At 43.0% G+C, this 11,418-nt stretch overlaps 1 protein-coding gene across 1 annotated transcript in view; it reads left to right on the top strand.

The window, feature by feature from the left end:
- The window catches only part of HHIPL1 (HHIP like 1), a 46,899-nt gene extending 35,692 nt beyond the window's left edge, over positions 1-11,207 (top strand). The window contains exon 9 of the mRNA XM_090033998.1: positions 3,106-11,207. Coding sequence (XP_089890124.1) covers positions 3,106-3,743 — 638 coding nt within the window. The 3' untranslated portion in view covers positions 3,744-11,207. The remainder of the gene's footprint in view (positions 1-3,105) is intronic.
- The last annotated feature ends 211 nt before the right edge of the window (positions 11,208-11,418 follow it).

An 11,418-nucleotide genomic window follows, 5' to 3' on the forward strand; every position in this document is an offset into this window, starting at 1 on the left:
ACTGTAGATAGTTCTCTGTAAATGTCAGCTTAATGTATAACAGCAACCAAAAAAGCCAATAAAATGTTGGGCATAATTAAGAAGGAAACTGAAAACAAAATGGAGAACCTTATCATGCCATTATACAAATACATGGTGCTCCCACATCTTGATTACTTTCCAGTTCTGGTCTCTGTTGTCTCAAAAAGGATGTAGTAGAATTAGAAAAGGTACAGAGAAGGGCAATCAAAATGATCAGGGGGATGGAGCAGTTGCCATGCCAGAAGAGACTAGGAAGGTTAGGAGTCTTCATTTTGGAAAGGAGAAGGATGAGGAGGGATATAATAGAGGTTTATAAAATGATGAAGGGTGTGGACAGAGTGGAAAGGGCACTGTTATTCACTAAGTCCCAAAATACTAGAACCAGAGGGCATCCAGTGAAATTTGTAGGAGACAGGTTTAAAACTCACATGATAATTCATTGCCATGGGAGGTGGTAGATGCAGATAGCATATTCAGATTCAAAAGGGGACCAGGCAGATTATGGATGATAGATCTATATATAGCCATTGAACACTACTGTTGAAGATGTGTCCTCTGGTGTCCCCAACCAGTAAGGGTAATGAATAGGGGATTGATCACGCTAAGTATCCGCTCCTGCCATTGTGAGGGACAGGATACTGGGCTAAATGGACCATTGATCTGAAGCAATGTGCCATTTGTATGTTCTTATGGGTTACCTGTCACCATTTCTGCAGTGGGATCTGTTTTTCAATGGTACTTTCCCCTGAGAAACCAATGAATTATGGGGAGTCTCTGAGTAGAGAAGTGCACTGTAGGAGACTCAGTATTGTGTTATTAGAAGGATGCAAAGAGGATTGAAAAGATGTGAGGGAATGGAAAAACATTTGGAGCCATTTCAAAAGGGGAACTACAGATTGGGAGTGCACAGCAGCTGTTACATTCTACCAGTTACAAGTAGACAACTTGGGAGTGATACAAATTTAGCAAAACAACTCCAGCCTTAGCACCTCTTCATCCAGGGTTGAAGTTGGAGCAGTTTTGCTACATTTATATGGTCGACCTCCCCCATGCCTGTTTCCACTGGTGCACATAAAACTGTTGGAATATAACAGCTGCTGCAGTGTTTAGATTAAGAGTCCCCCTTCACTTTTTAAAATAGCTCCAGATTTATGTTTGTCCAAACCCTGAGCTCCCACTACTTGGAAGTGGGAAAAGGATGATGAAAATACTCTCAGAAGAATCTTTTTAATCATTTAATCACCTACATTTCTGGAAAGATTCATAGATTACTTAAGGCTTTTTTTGATTGTCTGCTCCTGGATGCAGTATTGTACTGTTAAACATTGCAATGTCAACAATGTAGGTAAATTAAAGGTATAGAATCTAGTCACTTGCATTAAAAAATGCGTTATTAAGTTTTGACAATTAAAATAAAACCAGGAAATGCTATATCCATTGTATTCTGTAGTATTTATTTAACCACCTGGGCAATATTTCCTGTACTTGTTTGTGAGTAGGTTAATACTATATTACCGGAGGGAGCTTTCACATTTTTTATAGTTAATTGTAACTGTACAACCTTAAAAATCCATTAACAGTTCCTACTGCTTTGATTTCAGTGACAAACACTTAGGCCTTTATAGAGTGGTGCTTAACTTTCTGGCCCTTTGGGCTGGATGAGCGGCACAGGGCCGATCCAGGGGCTAGATCCAGCACATGCTTGCTGTGCAGAGTTGGTTCACAAGCGTTATCTAGTGCTCTGCGCCAGCTTGGGAACAATGAATGTTGTCGCTGCTCTCATGCCACCACATTTCCAGACCTGTGGAGAGTCCCACGAGCTAGATGCAACAACCCCATGTACTGAATTTGGCCTGAGGGCCAGAGGTTGAGCTTGCCTGCCTTGAAGGGTTAAGCCTAGCTAGTGCAACAAGCATTTAAACCAAAACAAAAAGTAGCACTGATTGCATTCAGTATACTCTCTCTAGAAATGTGAAAATCTCAGACTTAGAAAAATATTCTTATATGCATGTTCAGTATACAATTGGTAAACGTTCTTAACTTTGTTCATGCCAAACAGTTTAATCTTGGTTAATTATAAGTTATTTTCCATGTAAATTTCAAAATTCAGGATTTTTCAGTTTGCGCTTCCACATTAAGAAAATACAGTGGTAAAGAAGTTTTGTTCTGTCTTCCTTTCTCAAGTTAGGAAAACATTTTTGTCACTTTCTTTTCTTCTGCTTACTATAAAATGAATGATGAGTGAAGTTGGAGGAGTAAGTGCTAGGATACAAGTCAAGGAGTGATGATATCTTTTCAAGTGCATGTGGCATCGTCAGAACTTAGTTGACTATTATTCTGAATGATGCATCTATCCCTTTTGACTAGCCTAAGTTTATTTTTAAGTTAAAAGTAGAGTTTGTATGAATAAGCAAGTCTAGTAACTTTCTGGAAGCTGAGGCAATAAAGTATTTTCAGCCCTTTGTAGTTCAAGGCTGCTTTAAAAAAAAACTTGTTTTGTGTCGTCCTGGCAACCCAGGTCTTTTTGCACATTCCAGTTACCAGAGAGAATTGATTTTGAATGTTCATGAGTCCAGCCCCACTGAATAAAGCATCTGACACAGTGGGGAGGCCAGAGCTCTCACAATCTGGTAATGATCCAATCATTAGTAATGAAGAGGACGGCAGAAGTAGAAGCATGTCTTTACAAATGCTTTTTTTGTGAGAGCCAGGAGCAGAGGCAGGGGACTTTATTCCTAACCATAAAACTTCAGAGTTTAACTGTGACTCTAAATGCACACACCTTGGCTGACACCTTATATCCTGTTATTAAATCATGCATGGAAATTTGTTAATGTATCGTCTTTTTTGTCTGACTTATTGGCATAGAGTGGTGCAGTCATCTGTGGTAGCCAAACATTCCTAAAAACAGTGGAAATTTTTAACTGATTAAATATTGGCTTAGAAAGTTATTCATTACTTACCCCATTCAAGTAAGGGAGCCACATAGAGGAATTGCATAAGCTGTAAACTCTGTTTTTATGTAGTTATTTTTAGCTGCCATAGCTCTACAGATTCATTATTACCTCCATTTTTCCTTAACAGAACTTATTATAAAAATACCAACCCAACCCCCCAAACTAAGACCCACCACCAAAGCTCCAGGGAGGGGTCGGCCAACACCTGAAGCCCCGAGTGCCACTACTCCAGACTGGATCGAACAACTCTTGGACCTTCTCAGAAATCAAAATAGATTGCAGACTACCACCAGAACGCCAACAACCAAGCCCCCAAAGTCAACAGCCAAGTCCCCAAAGCCCAGGAAAGGAGGAAAGAGTGGGGAGAGAAGAGGGCGGAGAAAGAAAAAACCCAGTGTTCCTCCACAACCCCAGAATGGTGCGGTGCGACTGATGAACAGGCAAGCAAGAGGAAGAGACCGGGGAAGGGTGGAGATTTACATCAATGGAGAGTGGGGCACAGTCTGTGATGACTTGTGGAACTCTCATGCAGCAGCAGTGGTGTGTCATCAGTTAGGGTTCCCCTATGTTGTCAGGGCCACCAAGAAAGCAGAGTTTGGGGAAGGGGATTCACTTAATATTCTTCTTGATGATGTTCAGTGTTCGGGACAGGAGCAGAACCTGCTGGAGTGCGTACATGCAGACATTGGCAAACACAACTGCAGCCATAAAGAAGATGCAGGTGTGATATGCAGTCACGAAGATGTTACAGACACTGAAAATTAATAACAGCACAGCAGGAAATGCAGAAATGGACTGTGAGCTCATCTTTCTTCTTCTCCTCCCCCCTTGCCCTTTTTAAACAGTGGATGCATTTACAAGGTTGTATTTACCCATGAGGATGCTACATCTGGTCTATGTAACTCATAGTTTTTTGTTCCTTTACATTCCATAATGTGTGTATTGGAGGGAAGAGAAGGTACAATGAATTATCATTTCAGTATATATATGGCAAGGGATTGGATTACAGGTAGAAGAAAAAATATCCTCAGGTAAGAGATTATGGAATAAAAAGAGGTGCTCCTTTGTCATCTCAGATTGAATGAAGCACTGCATATCTTTAGGCATGTCTAGCAGTATTCTACCAAAAAGCATTCTCAAATGGCTCATTCCCCTTTTGCTTATGTCAGTATTAACATTGCCTGCCTAACTGTTCTGTCACCTGTAGTTTCACAGATGTTAGGGACTGGAAGAGACTTACAGATCATCAGGTCCAGCCCCCTGCACTTGGGCAGGAAAGACTGCTGGGATCAGATGACCCCAGCAAAATGGGCATCAAGACGCTTTTTGAAAAATCGCCCGGGTGGATGGACTATACCACTTCTGGGGGGAGCCTGTTCCAAACCCTCGGCACTCGACTTGTAAAGAAGTTTTTCCTTATATCTAGCCTGAAGTGATCCTCAATCAGCTTGTGCCCATTATTTCTTGTCCTCCCCTGCGGGGCATTGGTGAATAAATGCTTCCCCAGGCCCTGATGTATTTATAGGCTGCCACCAAGCCCCCTCTGAGTCTTCTCTTTTCCAACCCAAACAGTCCCAAGTCTTTCAGCCTCTCCTCCTACGACCTAGTCTCTAGGCCTCTAATCATGTGCATGGCCCTCCTTTGGACTCTCTTAAGCTTCTCCACATCCTTTCTGAAGTGCAGCCCCCAGAACTGGACTTAGTACTCCAGCTGCGGTCTCACCAAGGTCGAGCAGAGATGGAAGATGACATGCGATGCATTGGTAGATGCATGCCAATGTTTGATGAGCTGTGCCAGCTACAGTATCACATTGGTAGCTTACGTGCATTTTGTTGTCTATCATGACACCCGGGTCTCATTCAGATGTGGTGCTAGCAAGTGTAGCACTGCTGAGCCTGTAAGTGTGTTGTGGATTATTTCTCCCCAGATGGAGCACTTGCAGTTTCTCCATATTAAACAACATCTAGCTGAGGTTTGCCCACCTTGTGAACCTGTCCAAGTCACCCTGTATTGCCAGCCTGTCTTCAAATGTGACCAGTTCAGTTGTAGAAACAACTGAACTATGATCTCTGAGCGCATACAAGTTAGATATAACAAAGAGGAGTCCAGAGTAACTTTTTGTATTACCTCTCCACCCAGTGGTTTAAAAAAGCATGAAGTCAGGAGACCTGACTCTCCTCTCACACTGGTTTTACTGTGGTGCAAGTACATTGATTAAACTGGATTATTACTCCTGAATGTGCCTGCATTAATGAAAAACGAGCCCTCTCCATATTCTGGATAATACCTGCAAGAATTATTTGTTAGATTCTACAAATTAATTGAAATTTATCTTTGGAGCATCAGATTTTCACCTAGCTTATACCAGTGCATGTGCATTGATTTCACGGGAGATACTTCCATTTACATGACAGCAAGTGAACAAGATTCTTTTGGCTCCAATCCTCTTTGCTATAGAACCATGTGGATCTGATTCTCCATTTGTTAGGCCTTGCTTAACCATGGCATCTCTGCAATACAGGTGTAAAGTGCTACCAGAAAAGAAATATGTATAGCATTTTGCACCCATTTTGTGCAAATGACTATACAGGCTAAAAAATAGTGGGGTCTATAGCCTGTAGTATTATTCTCAAAAGAACACCATAAATTTACCAGGGCAGGGGTAGAGCAGGCAATGGGCAGAAAGAAGGCCTCTGTTCATTTTCGCTTTTTATAGGTATGTCTTAAACTAACCCTAACCGTTTGATTGGAGACACATTTTTCTCATTTGTGTCCTTTCTGCATTTAACAGCATTTTATGGACAATCATTTTTACTTGTAGTCAGGGTTGTTTTCCTCTGTTTATTGTTCTTTCATATACCAGCGAGAGAGATAAAAGGAAAACATGCTTGTAAAAATCAGAAAAGCAACTATGGTCAAAAGAACGGCTGAGACTCTGCAATTACTTGGCTCTATTTTTTTTAATGTCCCAGTTTTCAAGTTGATGGTGTCTTTTTAACACAGATGATAAATAAATGTGTTTGAAATGATCATGCCTGAATTTTCTTGAAAATCCTTTTGATACTCCTTGATGCTAAAGAATGGTGTCTCCTTTGTAAGCAAAGATGATGACAGGAAGAACAATTAATACATTTTTTTATTCCATATGAATCAAATTAAAAAGCGGAGGGATAAACAAGGATTGTGCCTTTTTGTAGAATATTATTCCTATTGCAACAGAAATCTAAAAATGTCACCAGGGATTAGATTTTCAATGGCATTTTTCACCACAAGTTAATGAACCTGTTGAAAGCTTCTGATACTCATTTTAGATTTCATAGACATTAGGGCTGGAAGGGACCTCGGGAGATCATCGAGTCCAGCCCCCTGCCCAAAGGGCAGGAAGTCAGCTGGGGTCATAGGATCCCAGCAAGATAAGCATCCAATTTACTCTTGAAGGTGTTCAATGTAGGTGCTTGAACCACCTCCGCTGGCAGACTGTTCCAGACCTTGGGGGCTCAGACAATAAAGAAATTCTTCCTTATGTCCAGCCTGAAACGGTCTTGCAGGAGTTTGTGACCGTTCGACCTCGTCATCCCTTGGGGCGCTCTGGTGAACAAACGTTCCCCCAGATCCTGGTGGTCACCCCAGATAAACTTACAGGTGGCCATCAGATCACCCCTGAGCCTACGCTTTTCCAGGCTAAAGAGTCCCATGTCTCTCAGCCTGTCATCGTAAGATCTGTTTTCCTGACCTCTGATCATGCGCGTGGCTCTCCTCTGGACTCTCTCAAGCTTCACCACATCCTTTTTGAATTGTGGAGCCCAAAACTGGACGCAGTACTCCAGCTGCGGCCTCACCAAGGCCGAGTACAAGGGGAGAATGACGTCCCAGGATTTGCTCGAGAAGCATCTATGGATGCAAGCCAGCTTTTTGGTCGCTTTATTAGCTGCAGCATCGCATTGCAGGCTCATGTTCATCTTGTGGTCAATGATGACCCCCAAGTCTCTTTCTTCTGTAGTGCTATCCAACGTAGCACTGCTGAGCCTATAAGGGTGCTGCAGGTTTTCCCTCCCAAGGTGGAGAACCTTGCATTTTTTGGTGTTAAACACCATCAGGTTCTCGTCCGCTCATTTGCTGAGCTTGTCCAGGTCAGCCTGGATCACCCGCCTAATCTTCTGGCATGGATGCTTTGCCCCAAAGTTTGGTGTCATCAGCGAACTTGGCCGGTCCACTCCTGACTCCAATGTCCACATCATTAATGAAGATGTTGAACAGTATGGGTCCAAGGACAGAGCCTTGAGGGACCCCACTGGTCACAGGGCACCACGATGAGTGACTGTCATCAATTACAACCCTCTGGGTCCGACCATTAAAATGAGTCAGTCTTAAGTTCTACTTAAGTCAGTCTTTTGTATATTCATCTATGAATTCATTGGCACCCAGACGATAGGACTTGTGTGGAAAGAAAAAGTTTGTAAACTTTTTTCCTTCAAAAATGCCCTTCCCTCCTTTCTTTCTTTTCTTTTTTTTTTAAATTGTATTTTAACCAGCTTTAGCGGTGTGATATTCAGAACTTTGGTAAATTATGCTCATCAACAGTTGGCATGATATAGCTTGTGTAAATCAATCTATCAAAACTAGTCATGCATGATCTGAGATCTCAGCTAAAAATGAAGCAAAGAACCTTAGCATGATTCCCCATGCTGAGAGAGATACTTGAATTTTCCATTGCAGATTAAATACTCTATAAACAGGGCCACAGCTACTGCCTTCCAGAGGCGGATCCGGACAGGGTGCACTGGTGCAGTTGTACCCTTCCTTTGATTCTTGCTCCTTCTCAAGTTTAAAGCCAACTGCCTGGCAGTGGCAGTAGGATTTCTATTCAGGTAATAAGGGAGTCAAATGAATTAATGACTCATTAAAACCTAACTGATTCCTTCTAAACTCTAAATTCCACAGGTGTTAATGACCCTCTCCTTCTTAAAGGTCTTGATGTTCTACTAATCAAGCTATCCTTTGTTCTGCAATTCTGCTGCCTGTTAGCTGTTCCTGGTAATGTAGCTCCTGTTTCACTGTCCTGCATACTGTTTTTAACTCCTTCCAATAAAGTTACATTACTTTTTGCTTTAATCTTAAACTGAATAATATAGTCTTATACCCCTAGCACACGAGTAAAGCTTCTAGTTCCTTTTTACCTGGAGAAATATGTAGTTTGTGTTTTATGGGAAGATGCATCACACCATCTACAACCCCACTTTTCAAAATCCTCAGTCCGCCCACGTGCCTCTTTATTGATTTTGTGGCCTGTGAGGATAGTGCAGTGGTGCAGCTAATTACCGTCCTCCTCACCAATATCAAATACAGAGGTCTGCTATCTCAGTATTTGCTATGGGGGTTATGAGGGGGCTTCTACAGTTGATCTACTGGAGATTGTATATCAGGGGGAAAAAGTAACAGGGAGAGAACAGCCGTTGTGTGTCTTATATGCATAGTAGTTATACCACAGGCAAGATAAATACTTCTGATCATAATGGTACCTTGGGGCCTTATGGTCTGTAATAAATCCTGGTATCTATTACTTTCTATTTCTGTTTCTACAGTATTGAGTCAAGGATGCTCAAAGTGTTGAAGTGAATGTTCATTTAAGTACCTGATGCATCATTAACTATTTAATAAGATTCTTGGTAGTGTTTTTCATTGATTTAATACTTCACTTGTATAATGTGCTCACATATACATTTAGTTTTAGATACAGTTTTACATTCTGTTTCTGTATCAGAATATACCACTGTGCAGACCTCTCATCTGGAAGATGTTAATTAAGAACAAGGACTTTAAATCACCTTCAATGATGTTAACTGAAGATGTACTATTCATGTGTTAGCATGACAACATCTGAGCCCTAGCCAAATTATAACATGAGAAATTACTTTCTCTCTCTCCTAACTCCTCTATAAGGTTCAGATTGTCTGTAACACTGATTTTCTTTCCTTCCCTTACACCATTGTAACATTGCTCTGCACTTTCTTCTACCCCAGAAGTGGCTTCATAGCAATACTGAATGAAGTAATTTCTTTGTGTACCTGTATGTAAAGTATAGGGCATCATTCTTATTCCCTATGCAATAGTATCAAGATGCATCTGAAAACTAAGTTCTTATATAATCTTTACTGATACTAAGAATTCCTGGAACTGTCAGTAGATCAAAAAAAAGAAAGAGAATAGTACAAATTGTTACACACATGAAATTTCAGATTTAAATTTTTTTAAGAAATGAGCAGTAGAGAACCAATGGTATGTTTTTACTGCATCTGGATTTTAACCCAAACAAACCACACCCCCATTTTCACAGAAAAATCCCTTTACCCTGATGAAAACATTTTCTAAGCTCAGGCTACTGTCCTTTGCTGGAGATAAGGTTAAAGCAGTTCTCTACCTTTTTAGACTCAGGCACCCCTTGCTGGACTGAAGGCATTCTTCCATAACTGTTGTGAATTGAATAGCAGTTTATTTAAAAAACAGACTTGTTTATTACTGCGCTTACTTTCTTGCAGAGGGCAAGAGTGGATTAAGATTAACTGGGGCCCTGGGCCTGCCCTCTCCCCCACAGTCCAGGCCCCCCGACTTGTGTCCCGCCCCTCAGCTGCAGGCTCTGTCTCTGGCCAGCGCAGCGGAAGCAGCCGCTGGAGCGGGATGCACTGCCCCCAAGGCCCGGGGCAGGAGCTATGACCCCCCTGCACGCAGGTCCACACTGGAAGCAGCACTGGGGTTCAGAGCCACTGCCTGCCAGGTGCATGCGGTGCAAATTGAGCTCCAGGGGTGGCCCCTAGCCCTGCTGCAGCTCAATTTGGCTGCAGTGGTGCCAGCAGCTATGGCCTGCTACATTGCACACACCCAGCCCAGCCCAGCCCAGCCCAGCCCAGGACCTGATCTCATCTTCTCTTCAGAGGCAGGGGCCCCTGGGCCCAACCCCAACTCACCTGAGGCCTGAGACTGCTTTTACCTGCTAATCTCTCATTTCCTTTAGCACTCTTTAAAAGATCTCATGGCACCCTAGCATGCCCTGGCACCCTAGTTGAGAGTCACTGGCTTATAGCTTTGCTTTAACTGTCTGGAACCTGCCCACTTTGCTGTGTGAACACAGGCAAAGTCACTTGAGTCCTTATAGTGCTCCAGTGTTCTTCCAGTAGTTCCCCACAAAGGACTAACCAGTTCCTCTACCAGAGTTGAGGATCTGTGGGTGCTTTAACATTAAACACCTGTAGATGTGCCACCTAACATGCACAGGCAAGTGCACAAATAGAAAAGACAATAATGAGTGGGGCTTTGCTGGAGGGATGACAAAACTGGTCTCCCAGATCAACTATGCAATGAAAATCTACCATTAAGAGTAGCCAACAAAATTCTGCCTATTTTCTGTGTATTGGATTTCTTGGTACAAACAGGAGCAAACACATTTACTACAGAATTACAGAAAATAAATGGGTTAAAATAATCCCCTGAGTCTGTGACTCAAGATTATTAAATTCAGTATTAAAGCTGCCAGTGACACACTGTTTTTAGCACCTCTGTTTTTAGAAACGATAAAAGACACAAGAATCAGGAATCTCAGCCTGAACTTCCCAATCCCTGGCTTTTGATTGAGTTACACCCAATATTAAAAGTAACTTTTAATTTTGAGTGTGCCTGGCTTTGTGTTTTAAGTTGAAGGGATCATTTAGTAGAAAGCTCTGAAATATAGTTTTGTTTTCTCTAGTCCTGGGATGCTCCCTTAGGAAAGGTGGGCCCAAAACTATTCACTTGAGAAAATTTTTGTAACCCAGAAGGCCCCAACATGTCCTTCAACCCAAACAGATTCACAGCATAGGCAACTAAAAAAGTTTTTCCACTCATGGGGCAGAAAACATCCTGCCACGCCAAATGCTTGGATTGATCCAGTGAAGATGAGAGTAAGTAACCCGGGGGCAGGCAAAAAATGGCCTGTGAGCCAGATCTGGCCTGCCAGGCCATTCTATCCAGCCCACAGGTCCCCTTCAAAAAACATTAGACCCATGGCTGCGCCTCTGAAAGCTGGTGGGAGGCATGGGCTCTCAGAGGTCGTGCACCATTGGACCAGGCAGGCTCTGTGCCTCCAACTCCATGGGGCTTCCAGTACTCCATCTGGGAGCTCCGTGTGGAGCCATCAAGAGCAGTGGCACATGACTAAACAGCTGGTGAGTGGAGAGCAGGGCTTCTGCCTGCAGGGGGGAAGTTGGGTCTGGGGTTTGTGGGTGGGTGTGGGGCCCTCCCCAGCAGTGCCCCCCCCCCCATGGTGCACAGCCCTGCCATCTGCAGCAGCAGCAGGCAGTAGGCTGTCAGGGCACTCATGGCTGCAGCAGGCAGAGCTCCCCAGCAGCGTGCAGCTCAAGCCAAGTCCTGGGGGCTGCATGTGGTGGTATAGAGCTGGCCTGGCCTGCCG

The sequence above is a fragment of the Crocodylus siamensis genome, chromosome 2, assembly GCF_052110815.1.
Source record: "Crocodylus siamensis isolate JL-2025a chromosome 2, ASM5211081v1, whole genome shotgun sequence".
In the NCBI taxonomy this organism is placed as follows: domain Eukaryota; kingdom Metazoa; phylum Chordata; order Crocodylia; family Crocodylidae; genus Crocodylus; species Crocodylus siamensis.